This window comes from Anoplopoma fimbria, chromosome 1 (genome assembly GCF_027596085.1).
Source record: "Anoplopoma fimbria isolate UVic2021 breed Golden Eagle Sablefish chromosome 1, Afim_UVic_2022, whole genome shotgun sequence".
NCBI classification, from domain to species: domain Eukaryota; kingdom Metazoa; phylum Chordata; class Actinopteri; order Perciformes; family Anoplopomatidae; genus Anoplopoma; species Anoplopoma fimbria.
In genome coordinates, this window is record NC_072449.1 from 19,378,071 (window position 1) to 19,396,326 (window position 18,256).

Genomic DNA, 18,256 nt, shown 5'->3' on the forward strand with positions numbered 1-18,256 from the left:
AGAAAAAAAATAAAATAAAGAAAAACCATTGAATGAAAAGGTGTGTCCAAACTTTTGACTGGTACTGTATCTCTAATATATATTTTTTTATAAATGTTTTATACATAGAATTTGGGCAATAATTGTTGCAGAGATTTTCACCGGATATGTCTCCAATTGACAATATTGTAGAGTACAGTGTATGGTTGACTTTTCCCTTTGCAGATTACACGATAGTGTAAGAATACATTTCAACCCAGCAATAGTATTTTTGCAATTTTTGTGCAAAACTTGTTTGTGTTGCATTTTCTAATATACCCCCTTTTATTCTGAAGGATTCAAGCCGGAAGTCGTGGCAAACGCAATAGCTTAATGGTGCATTTGTGCAGCTGGGTTTCATGGTTGAGCATGAGTTAAACTCCACAGTAATGGAATATTCTGAAGCCATCTCAGTGCACTGTGAGTTTCGTCTTTAAATGTTGGGGACTTGATTTCCACCACGACCGCACAACCGCTAACAATGCAGATTGATCTCCGTGTTTGCTGCAAACGTTTCACCCAGGTTCGCTCCTTTGCTACCAGAGCTGGCTGAGATGGACCACCATGAAAACCAAACACCCTATATTACAGCAAGGTTAATGGGCTTGACGTTGCCTTATGCCTCCTGTAACATGGCTAATGCACGATGTGATGAGCTGCAAATAATTGCCTTGTAAAAAATAAAATAGATGCATCCAAATGAAGGTGAGTTGTGGTCGTGAATTTTTTTTACCAGCCTGGTTTTATTGATTGATAATGCAGCTAACCATAGATGTATTTATTTAGAAAAGGAAACCTTGCATTGAGCTGAATTGCAATTGTCCTAGTTTTACATTTAAAGTAACTGATAATGTCTCCACTGCTACTATTTCAAATCAGAGTAGTCTTGTGTGTCATATTAAAAGATCATGAGTTTGTACTATACAGTCAAGTAATCTTCATACAGTTGCTATGAACATATACATCTGTGGGATTAAAAGCATAACAAAATCACTTCATTTTTTTCTTCTTCCTGCCTTTCACAGGTTGTCTTCCACTCTAGTTCCTCTACTATTTCACTAATGGGGACATAAGACCCACCACTGGATTTCTTAACTGAAGCTTCTTCTCCTGAGAGAAACTGGAACGTAAACATCAGTTGCCATGCGTATCAGTCTCTGCCAAGGCCTGTTAACTGGTGCCATTGTCCTCAACCTCCTCATTCTTTACTATGTGTCCCGGGCTCAGCAGCAAATGATGGACAAGAGGAAGGAGCTTGGCAGGGGCACGAGGAGGGCTTCCCTTCCGGCCTCCGGTCTGGGCGGAGGCCTCGGGGTACCTGTGGGAGCTGGCGGTGAGCCTGGAGTGGTTGGAGGTGAGGGACACAGTCGTGGCCCACGTGTAACTGTTCTTCTTAGGGAGTTTGAAAACTTTGAGAATTATGTTGGGGATGTTGCCAACTCCTTCCTCCACCAGAGACCTGAGCTTCCCTTCCTGGCTGTGGCGGACACGTCTCCGTACCCTCCCCTGGTGCTTCCAGAGGGGGCCCGCCTTTTAGTCCTGGCCCCCAGCCCGGACCAGCCACCACAGGCTCACAGACCTGAGTTCCATGTCCAGACGGAGTTTGTGCTGCTGGTGCCTGATGGGGTGGAGTTGGAACAACCTCGGGCTATCGAGAGGCTGATCAGGGAGTTGGAAGGTGAGGGTGGGGGGCCTGTGAGGCTGGTATCTGCACCCGTGTTGGCTCGATCTGCCGTGCAGTGTCTCCACCTGCGGGTGAACCTCAGAGAGTGGACAGCCACCTACTCACCGGCTGCATCTGGGAGCAGCGGTAGCGTGTGTTCAGCTTTACAAGGAGATGCAGTAGTCCTCATTCGCACTGAGGACCTTTTTAATCTCTCTGTCCCCCTGGGGCGGCCTCTCTTCTCCTCACTCTTCGTCCAGACTGCCTTGAGAGGCTGGAAGGTCAAGCTTCTGGAGGGCCCCTGTTTCGCCGCAAACCATCGGCCCCTCTTCAGCTCCGCTCACAACCAGTGGAAGGCCGACACTCGACTGAAGGAAGCCACCGGGAAGCTCATGAGGAGCTTTGGTCTGAAGCGTCTCCTGCTGCCTGATGGGAAGGAACAGTGGTATGGCTGCAGTAAAGAGACGCCTCGCTGCTTTGGCACTGTGCAGGATGACACTCCAGACTACCTTTATCTGGATCGCTGGACACCTCCCTGCTGTCTGCGTGCTCTCAGGGAAACCACCAAGTATGTTATCAACATCCTGGAAGCCTCAGGTGTGCGCTATTGGCTAGAGGGGGGGACCCTGCTGGGCGCAGTCCGGCATCAGGACATCATCCCGTGGGATTATGATGTGGACCTGGGCATCTACCTGGAGGATATACCCAACTGTGATCACTTGAAGAACCTGGACTCTGGCTCTCTTGTGGATGCTAACGGCTATGTCTGGGAGCGTGCCGTGGAAGGAGACTTCTACAGAGTCCAGTACAGCGAGGCCAACCACCTACATGTTGACCTGTGGCCATTCTATCCGCGTAATGGCGTCATGACCAAAGACACATGGACAGAGCACAAACAAGACGTGGAGTTCCCAGAGCACTTCCTGCAGCCCCTGGTACCCATGTCTTTTGCAGGCATCACTGCCTACAGCCCCAACAACCACCGAGGCTTCTTGGAGCTCAAGTTTGGAGAGGGGGTAATTGAGAACCCCCAGTATCCCAACCCCTCAAAAAAGAGGCTGGACAGAAGCAAATTATGAGAGATGGAGATAGAGAGTCGGAAGCCCTTTTAATGTTGTATCTGTTTACATAACAACACAAAAAAATTTGCCTCAACTTTTTTTAAACTGCCTAAAAGATGATGGGTGAAAACTGATACTGTGCAAAAATGACTGCAATAGATGTACATTTTACCACAGCTATATCACCAGTTTAATCTCATGCTGGTCAAATTTTTTTCTATTATCAGTATTTTGATGCCTTACCTTGGACTGCCTTTTTATTCTTTGTCAGAGGGGTGAGATTTTGTTTGCAATGGGCATGAACGCTTGAAAGATTTAAATACGTACACTAGTAATTACATCAGGCATATCTAAAAGAGGCAAGGAATGGTTTTACTACATGGTGTACTATATCTGTACGTGTTGTACAGTAAAGTGTACATATGAATGCTGTAAAGATGGTAAATGCTTTTAAATTATATTTATATTGTTATATTTTGAAAGCTGCAGTGTACATTATCTTAATAAGGATTTAAGGTTTTGGACACATTTTTGGCAGTTTTGCACAAACAGGTGTTTTATTATTTGTGTTACTTTGATTTGCACTGTTTCTTTCAGTTTATGAATGAATATCACTGTATATCGATGCCATTTGGTACATGACAGCTGTAGCAGGGTGAGTAAATCTCAATGTGGTGAAATGAGAAACGCTGTCATTCATGGCATATTGAGAAGAAATTTTTTTGATGATGTTCCTCAATCAGGCCTTGGTATTAGGTTAAAAAACATAAAACTTTTTTAATTAATATTAACTCTTAGCTCAACTATGTGTGTTACTACTGAGCACCAACTATGTATTAACTGAAATGGAATTTCAATCCAGTAGATTAATCAATGAAACATAATCAAGAAGAGAAGTTGCACATACAAACGCATCAGCCTCTCTGGGTTCAACACGTTCCCTTGGTGTTACTTTTGTGTGTGATGTATCAAGTTGTCACTCCGATTCATGAACTGTTAAAATAAAGGAGTTGTTACAGATTTGTTATTTTATTAATTTATGTTTTTGAGGATTGTTGGCATATCCGTTGCAAATACAGTGAATGTGCAAGATTGTGCAAGATTGGTAGTATTTATTTTTTAACACTAGGTGGCACCACAAACCTAATTATTCCATGGGGTTTGTAACTCCTAAGTAGTGTTCACAGTACTGCATTATGGGAGTTTTTTTTAACCATCTGGCAGGAGCCCAGGGGGGTGGAGGATTTAATGGCAGGACAAAAAGGAATGCAGCTCGCTTTTTCGTCAGACTGGTTTTGTACTGTAAACTAGCTTCCTAATCCTACACAAGAAGAGGCAACTCTTTCAAAATAGCTGTCTTTAACCTATTCTTGCTGCACATATTGTATTTTTTAGATAAGCATCTATACCCCTGAGAGACTGTGTGGTTATTTTTGGATGCAAAAACAAAGGCTCTCAGTGCATTTTAAATACGTTTAACCTCTTGCCTGCTGCTACAGTACGACATTTGGAGGTGACCGACTGTGACATAACGTAGCTTTGGAATTTTAACATGCAGCCACAAGCGTTTGTTTTTATGCTTGACTAGCTGTAGTGCTTGCAGCTCGGGTTTAAACAAACAAAACACAGTTTCCAAGAAATAGCCAAGAGATACAGCAAAATAATAAAAAAATGCCTTTATTGTTTAAACCCTAAGGACAGTAAATTCAGACTAACCGGGAAAGGTTTTTGAAACATACCCAAATTGTAACAGCATTACAAGAAACGTGCACACACACACGACACTCGACACATACTATGCTCGAGCTAGACAAACAACCATCAGATGAAATATCTCAAAGGATGATTACATCTTTACAACCTTCCAACAAAAAAAAAAAGAATTAAGTGGAAACTGAAGCCAAAAAAGTTTTGAGGCAATGGTTAACATTTTAGCACACTGATGACATAAGACTGTCGATATGATGAGGGCTCAGGCCTGCCATGATTTCATAGTGATCACCATGGGAAGTATTACAAAACTAGTACCATATAAAAGCTTGTAAGAATACAGATTTGTGATTTTTTCTTTTTCATACAAGATTCGCAAAATAAACCCCAGTCATTTGGTAGAGCTCTGATCTGTGAAAGATTATATGGATGGAAGAGATAAACATTCAATAGTGCAACTGTAGTTAATCATACATAGCATGTGTTGCACACACACACATATATATCTATATAGATATATATTGCATATATGCATGTTGCTTTGCAAATAGTATCACTCTAGTGTCCCGTCAACACAACTCATACCATCAAGGCTACACCACAAAGCCTTAAACATCTGCAGCCAAACTGCAAAAGCAAAACTCCAAAAGAGTCACCAGATGGAAGCAACAGTCTAGACTCTAACTCACAATAAAATATAACGTAAAAATGAACATAAAACATGACAACTATCACCAACTGGCTATATAGAAGATATGAAGCTGGCAAAAATAAAATAAAATAAAATGTGGAGTTACTAAAATATCCAAACATTGTCTTAAATGTCTTTGGATTTTAATTATGGAAATAAATATGATTTGAACAAATAATTATCTTAGGCATCACCAATGACATACAAGGAGGCCTAAAGCCCAAAACTAGTATTTATAGTGTTATGGCCATCACATCCACACAAATAGGTTTAAGTAGAGACATGCTTACTTTCAATTAAATCCTTCAGGTTTCAGTCCTCAGCCAAAACGAGCCAGCAGTCCACTGCTGGTGTTCTGTCAACATTTAGGCATCCTTGTAGCGGAAGTACTTTTGTTACTTACACATCATATGAAATCACTCTACACTGTATACAACAAACACATCCTTGTTACAGACTGTGCTTTAAAGCCCATTTGTGCCTTAAGATGCTGGTACCTACACAGAGCGATAGCATGAGTCAAATGTAAGCATATCTCCTTGGAAATGTCATTCAATGTCATCAGAAGTTAAAGGTCTTCTGCCTTTTTGCTGAGTTGGTGCGATTTTTGGTCTCAGAATATTAAGGACAGTCTTCAAGCCATAGCTAAACCTGAGGTTGTGTTGCCTTCTGTCGCATGATGTCCATTAGAAAAGGCAAAAAGGCTCCGAGGTCAATCGGTGTCCAAGCATGAGAGTCCCATTTCTTTAGCTCTGGGCAGTTATTGTGTGGATATAAGTAAAACACATGTTTGTGCCTTTTGTCATACAGACATAATCATTTACATGCAGAGTATGGAATATATTTAAACTAGTGTTCCATGTGCTTTACTTATGATGTGTCAAATACATAGTATAAATATGTTGGATACAATCTGCATGAAAGTGGCCGTGTGTATAATAAAACACACAAACAATTCATGTTCATATACAAAGTATTAAGATGATACATTTCGCAACAAATATAAATATTGTTTTGTACTGGAAGATTGAAATTTGAACACAACCAAAAAACTAAAAAATCATTGTAAAAAAAGGTATTCCAGTTGGAGAATATGAAAACTCTGTCTTGACAGACCGGGTGCTGCAAGCTGTGCGTGGTCCTCCTCAGCTTTTAAAGCCGGACATTTCCATGTGTTCCACCAGGAAGTTGACGCAATGGTAAATACCAGTTCATTATAATTTGGAACCAGGTGGCCAATAGGTAAATACATCCACAAAACTTTTCTTCTATTTGTAACATGAGATCTGCCATTGCCGACAATTGGCAGATGGTCACTGGTCCAGCCTCTCGACTTCCCAGTAGATGAATACATTATATTGGGGAACATTTGATTTTTACAACCTGGTCACATGATAAAAGTCTGACTTTAAAATTGATGAGGACTGATCAAATGAAACATTAGTAGCCAGACCAATGTACACTGTCCCTCAAAAGGAAGAAAAAGTCAGGGGGGGGGTTAAAATAAGTGAGCGTGTCAGCAGCTGGATTACATGATAGACTCTTTTTCCCCAGACGGAGACTTCTTAGCACCGCCCTTCTCACTTCGCTTCTCAATAAGCGGTGAGTGCTCAGGGGCAGCAGCTGATGTGTTTCCCTCCAGCCGGACCTCGCTCAGCTCTGCTCCCTCTTCTCGTTTGGACGTACGGTCCACATAGTTCTGCAAGAGACCGGCTCCAAAGGCATCGCCCTCTACATTCAGCACTGTGCATGTCCGGTCACTAAAAAAATGTAAAAGACAGAATGGATGGAAAGCGGTTTTAATATTATTGTCTCAGACAGCAATGTCGTCAGAGAGCATAGTAAATACAGATTATATTATGTAGAGTACGTCAAAACAGTTGCTTGGCGAAGGTGCTCAATGTTTACATAAAATACAAAAGGTTTTGTACTCACACAAGCCAGTCAACAGCCAGGATTAGAGAGATGTCATTGGTGGGCAGTCCCACCGCCTCCAGGATGATGGCTAAGGTCAACACACCACCAGCAGGTATACCCGCAGCTCCAACACTGGATGCTGTAGCTGTCACACTAACACATTAGGAGGGAAGATGATATAAGTTAGACTCTGATAGAGCAGGTTCAATTTTACACAGCACTTTCACACATACAGTTTTTTTTACATACTACATCTGCCTCGAAGAACATGTTAAGTGTGGGAATTGTACAATTTGAAATAGTATTCTATCCAGCTGTCTAACTGTGGACGTGTTTCAGTGGCTTTAGGACTTACAGGATGGTAATGACTTGGATGAAGTTGAGGGAATAGTTGTTCAGCTGAGCGATGAAAACTGACGCCACACACTGGAAGAGCGCAGCTCCATCCATGTTGACTGTCGCTCCGATGGGCAGGATGAAACGGCTGATGTGCTTGGATACGCCGTTATTTTCCTCCACACACTTCATCATCAGGGGCAGAGTGGCAGAGCTAAGAAAAAACAAGGAACGTGTGAGTGTATGAAGGCGAGAGGTATGTGCATGTCCTGTTCCGAACAGGACATCCTCAATATTAGATATCTAACAATCTAACGACCAGACAGAACAAACAAGTGCGTGTGCGTGTGCGTGTGCGTGGAGTCGGAGAAGTGAGGAAGCAGTGAGTTTATTACCTTGAGCTTGTTCCAAAGGCCGTTGCCAGAGCTGTGAATATCCCCCAGAGAAAGGTGTATGGGTTCTTCCTTGTAATGACGAAGTAGATGGCAGGCAGCACCAGAAGGCCATGGATGGCGTGTCCGATTACACAGCAGGCTATATATTTTCCTAGACTGGCAAATAATGTGCCAACATCCTCCATTTCAACAATCTTGCCAGCTACAAGGAACATGATACCAAGAGGGGCATACCTGTAGAGGGTCAGGGAGAGCAAGAAAGAGCAGGGATATCATTAGATAATTACGGTTCTGGAACATGGCAAAAAGAAAAAAGCCTCTCATATTCAGTCATCAAACGCATTTAACCCAGAGCTCCATACTCATTTCATCCTAATCCCTTCCAACACAGAAACATGCAGGTCTTTCTTACCACATGATCCAAGAGACCAGCACCATGGTGGCCTCGTTAAAGGAGTTGAAGAACTTAATGAGGATCTCTCCTTCCTCTCCCAGCTTCCTCAAAGCCACACCAAACACAATGGCAAACACTACCAGACCAAGAATATTCATGCCATCCTGGTCTGTTCCAAACGGCACCTAGAGACACATGAAAAGCACAATCAGGACACACAGAGCCACGCCAGCCATCCTTCTAGAGACACGTGTTACTTAGTGTATTTGTTGTCTGTTTTATGTGGACAACTAGGCCATTACTCTGCTCACCTTCTCCACTGTGACACTGAGGTTTCCATCCGTGCCATTCTTGGTAACCAGCTTGTAACTGGTTGCATACTGGATGGGAAAGAAAGTGTTGTCCAGTTAGTGAGTTTGTTTCTCTCAGTCATCTTATCTAAATATTTCCTTTGTATAATTTCAAATCATAATTATGTGAAAATATAAAAATCGAAGTGCAGTACTTACAGACTGAAAGGCAGCAGACACCAGGTTGGAAGGAAAGATGTTTCTGTGGAGAGAGAAAAAAAACCCAACTCAACAACACTTTCAATTCCTGTGCTCAGTGTGTAACGGATACTTTGGAAAATTAAAATAGTTTATGTATCTGCTCAAACAACCCTGACCAGTTATATAAATGACACATAGAGCAAGGACACATTTGCTGCAAGGCAAACACATTGTAAAGCCACAAACTAACCTCTGTTTAGTTCAAAACTATTTCCTATGAAGTCTGAAATTTTGGTCCAAATGAAAGAGTTTGTATCAACTAGAAAGCATCATCCTACTTTATAGTAGGAATATATATAGCCTCCCTTTTGAAAGATACTAGTTTGTTCGTTCTTTCTTATTCAGAGACGCCGGCTTTACCCTCTGGACATCAGTGATAGTTTATACAGATGGAATCACAAGATTGATCATGTGGAAAGAGCTGAAAGAACTTAACTTTTAATCCCCTTTTATCCACTCTGCCTAACTGCTAAATGCTGGTATGTCATTCATTCTCTGCTAACAAATACACACACACACACACACACACACACACACACACAAACACACGTTGGTACATAGTTCCAGCTGTATATTAAATCTGTATAGAACTCATTAACCCATGTGTCGCTGATATGCTCATATGTAATGGATTTATAGTAATAAGGCATTAACTTTACAAGCTCTTTACAACTATTCATTCCCTTATATTGGAACCGTAATACATAAGAATTAAACATCATGTGATGTGACTATGTGACAGGGCAATATGAAACAGAAGCTGAGTTCTGGTTGTGCTGCAAAGACATGACAAAAAGGCTTTCAAGACAATATTAGACTTCATTTGGATATTCAAATGGATTTACATTACTCAATTTCATTCATCTTACTGGTGTGTAAACAAGTACGCTATTGCATTATGTGTCAATTAAGTATCATATAGATGTTAGAACAGCTTCACGTGATAAAACTATACGAACTATCTAGTCACAGTGCTAGACTGGAGCCTACTCAACATATCATCACTGGATGTATATGCATGTCAAAAGGCTCCGAACTTTGACATGGAAACAGCAACACAATAATGTTTTGCATGAAAATGCCGAGCTGAAACCTCGATGGATCGACTTCCACTTCCTTGTTTTTTTTGCTGTTGCTACCTCATTCCTGGTACAGGTATAAAACCCAGTTCTAACGAAAGACAATATTCATGTAAACTCTTGGGGTATTCACTGACATCCACAAAGGTTTCACCAACACATCACTCTCTAAAACACACCAGCTAGTCAACATCCTTGTACAGGTTCCTATTAAATCTGCATGGTATGCTTAATATATGGTATGTTCAAAGGTTTTATTCATTTTAGCATTTGGGAGTTTTTCCTTTATCATAATCAAGTGTCAAGAAGATGATCTCATACACTGTACAGATTTGTAAAACCCTCTGAGACAAACATGTGATGTTTTGCATTGTATATTAACTGAACCTGACTATTGTCAGGCCCAGTTAATATAATGAATGGAGTGGTATGACAACATTCCACATACTGTGGAATGCCATTAGGTGGGTGTGTTTCTTTCCTGTAAGGCTGCTGATTTTGTGATGCCATCAAAATATTGAGCCTCCCTTTGGGCTCTCTGATGAACAGTTTTGTATAACTTTGTCTCTTTTTCAGTGAGAAAAATATTTTCATGGACAGCAATACTGACTAGGCATTCTTTAAAAATGTAAAATAAGATAAGTCTGAAACGTAAGTAGCTTATGTAAACATGCTGTTTTTAGAAATCTAATTAGAATCATGTAGCCTATGTTGGGCTTGGATTCACAGGGTGAAAAAATACTCAAAGTTAAGGTTTAAATACAGTCCACCAACCCATCAGTGCCTGAAGTACTTGGGATAAAAGCAGCAACAGGTGAACCTCTTTTGAGAAATAGATTGTGCCACACAATCAGTATTAAATGTTATACAACACTGACTGATAGCAGTCTCCTGTAGGCCATATGGTTTAAAGTGGGAAACCAAACAAAAGGTAGGAGAAAGGAAATGTCAATAAGGATGTGTAGGAGTGGCTCGAGTCAAGAGTTTAACCCATCACATGCATCCCTGGGCTGACATGGGGTCTAATTCACTCAGTGTTAAGACAATGACAGAGATTTTTAGGAGGTGTTGCCAGGGCTAGGTCACACTGCTGGAGGAGGATAGAGGGTGGAAGGTCTGTTCTCGTAATACTTAATTCCATAACTCATGGGAAACTTTAAAGAATGCTAATACAAACCAGACAAGATTATGCAATAGAGCCCCAAGTGTATAAAGACTGTATGCGAACAGTCACTTTCTGTTAAAGTGAAGCATCGTGGTAAATTCATATCCCTCAATAAAAATGTATTACCACATATTCTCACAAAACTCAGTAGGTTTGTACTAAATAGAAGCCACGAAAGGAAAGCATGACAGGCCTCTTCAGCTGTGCTCCATGTGTTGCAATGTATTTACAAAAGGTTGAGGTGAAAGACACTTTAACCTTGTAGTACACTAATCTAATGAACAGCTGTTGACTCAGATAAGCAAAGCCATCTCTATCTGTTTTGGGGTAAATAATGAATTAAGCCTTTATTAGTCCCACAATGGGGAAATTATTTCTCTGCATTTAACCCATCCTGGAGGAGCAGTGGGCTGCAATGAAGCGCCCGGGGAGCAACTTGGGGTTAGGTGTCTTGCTCAAGGACACCTCGGCATGTTACCTCATGTGCCACAGCCTAAAATAGTGTAAAATAGAAAACCACCTACCTAATGTAACATGTTTTACTTCACATTCAAGACATGATAATGTGTCTGAAGAAGTTGACATCTCACTATTTAAGTGTTGCTTAGCTTTATTCCTCAGAGTAAGAGGTGGCACGTTACTCAAGAAGAAGTCTCATGAATGTGACACATTAATGGAAAATAAATAAATATTGTGAGCAACCGATTCCTAAATAGACATGTTTAGAGCAGTGAGGGGAAGAACGGGAACATTCTGATCTCAAAGCCAAAAAAAAAAAAAAAAGACCACCAAATTTAAGACAGCTGGGCAAAGGTCTCTGAGCCTTCTGACGTCAGTGGGAATGTTAGACAACATTTCTCTTGCCACGTGTCTGTCAGTACATAAGCTTTTGTCTTTATTGTCTAAGCAAAAACTACATCGTTAGTAAACTCATGGAAATCAACATCCTCTGAAGTCATGGAAATCAACATCCTCTGAAGTCATCGTTAAAATTAGAAGAGCAGAGCTTTTTTTTTTCGATTTGTATTATAACAAACGGGGAAGCACCGACAGGAAGCGCTTCACCACACAGCTCAGAGTGGTGTCAAATGTGTCATTTACGCACGGAGGTAGTTCCTCCACGTGGCGATATTATATATATTATATATATATTTATTTATTTTTTATTCCACATTCTATAAAGATAGAATGTGGAATAAAAAAAAAAAAAAAAACTAGTAAAATAAGAATATTTCTTCTGTGGGAATAACCGTAGTTTAAAAAAAAAAAAAAAAAAGGACCATTTTAAGACCAGTCCCGGCTGAGCTGATGCAACTGTTTGTTGAAATTACATTGCAAATAACTACACGTCTAATCTAGCTGTCACTGTCCAGTGGTCGGTGAGACTTATTTCCCATTTTCTCTTAAGAAAAAAAAAAACAAAAAACACCTAACTGGACATAAGGTAAAGTGGGTTTTGTATCTTTAAAAGGAGAACTACTGGCTTTATTTAATTTGACGCCTAACTTGTGTCCCTAGAGACGCGTTGATGAACAACCCTTAGATTAACGTTACATTTATTCATGATCCTACATCACAATTAAACTGACGCTACTTTTAAAGAGTGTGTGTGTGGGGGGGGGGCAGCAGGTGAGGTATAGCGATGGGGGGGGGGGGGGGGTGGGTTTCACTCACCTGATCAAATCTAAGAAGGAGTCTACCACTTCTTTAGCGGCAGGCACGTCGTCGCCCAAGCCTTGGACCTGGGGTTTGGCTATCGACCCCGACCCGGGGACTATTATGAAAGCCATAATAACCCCGATGGACGAGGCAATTAATGTGGTGACCAGGAAGAAGAGCATAGCCCAGCCGCCGAGTTTGCCCAGGGCTTTGGGGTCGATGCTGGCCGCCCCGGACACCAGACTGCACACCACCAGCGGGATGATAATCATCTTCAGCAGCCGGATGAGCAGCTCCCCGGGGAAGCCGATATAGATCATCTGGGTCCTGCTCAGCTCCGCGTTGCGCACACCAAGTCCGATAAAAACGCCGACGATGACCCCGGCCACGGTGAGAATCACCAGCAGGTTGGCCATCACTATCCTCCTCACCCGCTGGGGCAGCGGCTCGGGGTTGCCCTTGTTGGGGCCGTTCATTCCGTTGGCCATGGGCTCAGCGAGGCGCGTCTCTCCGTTGGATGCCTTCCCTTCCTCCATGTCCATCTTCTCAGCCTGTATGCGCGTTTAAAGTTACCCTGTAAATGATCCGAAGCGCACGAATAGTTGTCAAACTATTACTAGCAGTATACTGCCGGCTTTTCTTGAACTGACGCAAGATGTTCGTTCGTTTCAAAGCTTGTGCTACTTATCCGGGAAGACCAGCCCCACCGTGACGCAGAGCTGGGCGTGGTTAATAAAGAGGAAATGGCAGTTCTCAATTATTTAAATGTTCCATTACATACATTAAAATAAAATGCTTGTATGCGTTGTATTTATATGGTATTTAAGGTCGCATTCATATGTAAATGTCGCGTTCATCCCTTTTTAAATTAACAAGGACTATATGTTGAAGGTAAGGCAATAGAGACGTTCACCATTACAAGAAGGCGTTGTTGGTTATGATGTAGGATTTATTTTAGACTCTACTCGAGTTCTAAATATATGAAGATTTAATGTCTGGTTAAATATACATTTGGGTTTCATCCTTTGTGTGGCAGATTTTATTTGTAACGTTTGGAAAGAAGTCATTTTACATCATGTAAATGGTTCTTTTCTGACAAATTTCGTTTCACCAAATATTTCTGGTGTCTTGGAATTTGACACAAACACAACAATTACTGTACATCATTTACTAAATACAAGTTTAGCTGTCACAATTTATAATGTATAGCTTGTAGGTATGGTTAAATTTTCATCAGAAATCAAATACAATTTTAGAAATTCACATTCAGTTTATTGAGGGCTAAATCAAGGGACAATGCATTAGTATTCTCTGAGACTACAAAGTTATGTTACACTGCCTCAGCCATCTCCTCAGGGAATTATCATGTGTATTTTTGCCTGTATTTTGCAGGAGTTTTAGTACATCTAGAACAACAGATGTTCTGAGCAAAATTACTGATAGAATATAATGAATATACTGTAGTTTGAGACTTTTCAGACAAAAGTTCTAACGGAACGTGTCCCCATGTACCCCAATACAGTTTGCTGCAGCAGAATACAAGATTAGCCGTGAACAGACACAGAGGTGACCACCCACTCACTAATTCACTCAGTGTTAAGCCAATATATTTTTTTGCTTGATGTAAACTAACCTGAAACTAGCTACCTGAAACTAGCTACCTGAAACTAACTTCAAACAAAGTATTGCACCGTAGAGTGAAAAGCATGACAGCATGCCAATTCCCTTGATCATTTATGCAAATCATGAAGCTGAAAAATAATTTAGAAAATGTTCAAAGTGAGTAAAATGTATGATATTTAAATCAATCTGCTACTTCCTTTTTAAGAGTAGCAGTTAAACTTGGCTGCATTAGCTGAGGAGCAGAGGCTTTGCCTATACAGCTGTCTGAGAGGAGCCTGCCACTGGACTTTGATGAGACCTCCCTCCTCTTTGTGTTTATTAGCTCTCCTCCCAAGTACCAATTCAGCAAAGAAAACAATTATTGTTGTAGTTATACCATCAAAGGGAAGTGCACGTGGAACCACAAGCACAGCAATAAACGTAATCGAATTAAACATAATTTAAATGACAAATAATTAAAATTGAGGAACAAGGTTTTTTAACTTGAACTGCACTGTGTCTTACCCAATCATTAGAGAGCTAACATCCACATCCTTCTCCTTTCATTCTGATATTCACAGGGATGAGTGGTGCAAAAAATAAGAATGAAAGTAAGTGACAGTGAAATTTTGGGAACAGTCAAAGAGCTGTATCAAGTTTTCGAGAAATCATTTCTAGGATAACCATCCTGCAGTTTTTGGCAAGGTGTGTATCAAACTTTAAAAAGAGACAGACTCGCATTGTCTGAAACAGTGAGGACTACAGTCTGATAGCTTATAATGTGTTTGTAAGGGTCCAAGAAAGTCTGGGGTTATCTTACACTCCAACAACATTCCAAGCCCTTTTAAAACAATGCCCCTCAGTAGAAATTTGTGGGAAGAGCACCTTTAACACCAAATAAACCCCACAGGAATATGACTCAGGCTGATAGAAAGATGTCCTCTCAGTGCTCAGTTTGTTATCTCAAGCTTGTTCTTTGTTCCCTCTGACTGTGTGAGTGATTTCGCTGCGATTCTGTGAAATAGTGCTTTACTCTGTGAGAAAGGACAACGTCAATAGCTAAACCCACAGGCTCATAAGAGGCGAGAGAGTTTATTTAGAGTAGGCCCCATCTATAAAAACACACAATGCACACACACAAGCTGCAAATGCTGAGGACCTGACATTTTTGCAGTGAGAGCTAATTGTCAAAATTTGACTGGTCTTCTAAAGTTAAACAAGAACAAATACAACAAAATAATAAAGACAGGAGAATTCCATCAATGATATTAACAGCCTAGAGTATGCTGTGGACATAAGCACACTCATGGCAACCAGTTTAATTTATTTTTTTAATATTTTCTATTTGTATGAATCCTTTGCCTCAATCTAACGGACCACGGAATGTCTTTTTCACTGTATATGTGAAGGGCACTTGCACTGTACCCAGCCTGTGCAGCTTCAGCTTCTAAGATGGTGACCATGATAAACATCACCTGCTTTAACATTAGCATGTTAGCATTATCAGATCAAAACACTGCCTACAGCTTCAAAGAGCATGAGGCTGAAGACTTGTGTGATCTAACTCATCTGAGGCATACAAAGGTTTTGTTGATGCACCATCATAGAAACTCATGAAATAAAAATGTGTATTCTGCAAAGCAAAACAGGACAAAAGCTTGTGACAAAGATAAAAGTGATTCGACCATGGTTAAATCTCACATTTTCACCAATTTGTTCCTTTTTTTCGCCCTTTGTATATTGTATGTGCGTATGTTTTTAATGGTGTGTTGTGCATTGTGTATTGTATACCCTTGCTGTACTTGGGGGAGTCAAAAGCAAATTTCCATTGAGGTGAACAATGAAGTCAATCTAATCTAATCTTATATTATACCTAACTAGGCACACAGCACAAGCATCATGTGACCTCTGCAACAAGGAGACAGGAAGAAAAAAACAACATGTTGGTTTGGACAAAACACAGCTGTCTCAGGTATCCTGAGAACAGGTGAGAAACAGGGGGACAGACAATGAATAAACTGGAAAGGTGGAGCCAGAAAGGAAACTTTATACTGCAGCTTAAAGTACCATCCAGTAACTGAATTCTACCGTCATGTACCAGGACAAAGGTTTTGTGAAAAAAAACAAAAAACTTTCACTGACTGCAGGTTCACCTCCATGGGACAATGTATTTTGTAAGAATTTCACAAAAAATGCTTCCACAAAATCATAAGAATGTGTGTCCATAAACAACATGGCAGACAATGAATGTGCTGAGTCATGACAACACAGCATGTCTAGATTCAGCACCAGTGTTATACCTGTAGTCCAGAAGTGAAGGGAAGGCAGCTAAACCCTGTCTGATCTCGTAGAGCCTTTTGTGACCGGGAGGGCCTCCTGAAATTATTCACGGATTTACTCTGTCTAATCAGACTCACATGCCCCATGTGTCAGTTACAAACTGCCTTTCATAACCACTGACTTCAAGTATAGATGAACAATGACTTCGTTGTAAAGAATCTTGTTATCTAAATTAATTACTGTCGTTTTCATTTCAATCTTATCAATCACATACACAGAAGAGAGAGAGAGAGAGAGAGAGAAGCTTTGGATCTTAAGGGTCTGATCAAACGTTAGTCCCTTTATGCCTTCTGGCAAAGGGACAAATAATACCTCAATTTGTTCGCTTTTAATGATTCATTCATTGTTGATTGAGAGGTTGAATGCTTGAAATTTGCCAAAACTAAATTACTGCAGTTGAATTGGCCTGTTGTCAGCCCTTAAAGGGCAAGTTATGTGCAAAGCTTCATATAGCTGTGCATCTTTATTTAATCTTCCCCATGCCCGACTATATACAGTCTATGTGCTCGACACATACTCTTTCTCACCTGACCCTCCCCCATTCACAAGCACTTTAGGGTTAATTATCCACACAGTTTGTACACGGTGCGGTTCAAACAGGTTTTTTATACCAAGATGCCTCATCTTGGTATAAAAATCCTGTTTGAACCGTACCGTGTGTTGGAAAGCTGTTTTTGTGCCTCAAATGTTCTAGCTTGAAATGTTTAACCCTGCACTGCTCCTCCCCTTCCACCACAACACTGTTTTCCTTTGGTTTGTTTTTGCTCTAAGGCCCGGTTAAGGTGAAATGCTGACAGTTTGTTTTGTACCCATAGGTAATTTATTTTAAGTGTGTCTGGCACATGTTGTCTGTTGTCTCTTAAATGTGGTAGATTTTGGCAGCTAACACTGTATGCTCGCAAACACAGGAGTAATGAGATCTTGGGTGTGATTTTGCATTCTTGTAAGCTTTTGATTTAATTATCATATAGGAAAATCCTCATCCCCTCTTCATTCTTGGATGCTTCTGTTAAAAAATAAGGAACAGAAATTATGATTCCTGTCCCCTGCCCTTCCTCACAGTTAGTAATTTGATCTTTTTACATCCCCCGTCTCTCTCCACATGTAATAGGTGGAATGAGTTACATAGTGGAGGTTATAGCAGTCTGTTTAGTCAAGTTTGGTCAAAACACACTCTGCCTCTGCCTCCGGACACGGAAGGCCATCAGCATTCCCTCCGTGCCTCTGTTAAAGGAGGACAATAAAAAACAATGCAAGCTGTTCATGTGCATGCATGTCTTTACCACATTGTGTGAATGTGCATGCGCTCGTGTTTGCGTCACTGTGTGTATTTAAAGACCTGCATTAGGCTGAGGTCAATCAATAACACACAGAGAGGAGAGCAATCAGCTGGGTCTGGTTCTCCTCTGCGCAGGCTCATTGCTTACCTGCATAGTCGTGACTACAGCTAAGTCTTGTAACAAGACGTTACCGCTTCTGTGTTCTCATTCTATTCATAACTCTTTTGGGGAAATGGAATCTGAAACATTTCAATTGTCACCTCCCTGTGAATCAAATCTTTCCTCCCACATAGGGCCTCACTTTAGGCCAGACCCATCGGTGAGGTGCAAGTGACATTCCTCACATGTATAGGACTCAAGGACACAAGAACACAAAGGTGTTGTCAGCTGGCTAG

At 41.0% G+C, this 18,256-nt stretch overlaps 2 protein-coding genes across 2 annotated transcripts; one reads left to right on the plus strand and one right to left on the minus strand.

Moving 5' to 3' along the window:
- Positions 1-342: 342 nt before the first annotated feature.
- Positions 343-3,746, plus strand: fkrp (fukutin related protein). Its single transcript, XM_054613894.1, has 2 exons — positions 343-723; positions 1,044-3,746. Exon 2 carries the CDS (start codon positions 1,162-1,164, stop codon positions 2,758-2,760), a length of 1,599 nt encoding a protein of 532 aa, XP_054469869.1. The 5' UTR covers positions 343-723; positions 1,044-1,161; the 3' UTR covers positions 2,761-3,746.
- A 657-nt stretch (positions 3,747-4,403) lies between these two features.
- On the minus strand, positions 4,404-13,332 carry slc1a5 (solute carrier family 1 member 5). Its single transcript, XM_054613769.1, has 8 exons — positions 12,655-13,332; positions 8,695-8,737; positions 8,497-8,565; positions 8,204-8,370; positions 7,792-8,025; positions 7,416-7,610; positions 7,079-7,213; positions 4,404-6,903 (listed from the first exon to the last, which is right to left on the minus strand). Exons 1-8 carry the CDS (start codon positions 13,179-13,181, stop codon positions 6,672-6,674), a joined length of 1,602 nt encoding a protein of 533 aa, XP_054469744.1. The 5' UTR covers positions 13,182-13,332; the 3' UTR covers positions 4,404-6,671.
- Between the last annotated feature and the right edge of the window lie 4,924 nt (positions 13,333-18,256).

Bases quoted from the DNA above. Each gene is read 5' to 3' on its own strand.
- fkrp (XM_054613894.1), top strand. From the start codon at position 1,162: ATGCGTATCAGTCTCTGCCAAGGCCTGTTAACTGGTGCCATTGTCCTC.
- slc1a5 (XM_054613769.1), bottom strand. From the start codon at position 13,181: ATGGACATGGAGGAAGGGAAGGCATCCAACGGAGAGACGCGCCTCGCT. The intron at 8,026-8,203 runs GTAAGAAAGACC...GACCCTCTACAG, and splicing joins CTGGTCTCTTGGATCATGTG to GTATGCCCCTCTTGGTATCA. The intron at 6,904-7,078 runs GTGAGTACAAAA...ACATTTTTTTAG, and splicing joins CTGGCTGTTGACTGGCTTGT to TGACCGGACATGCACAGTGC.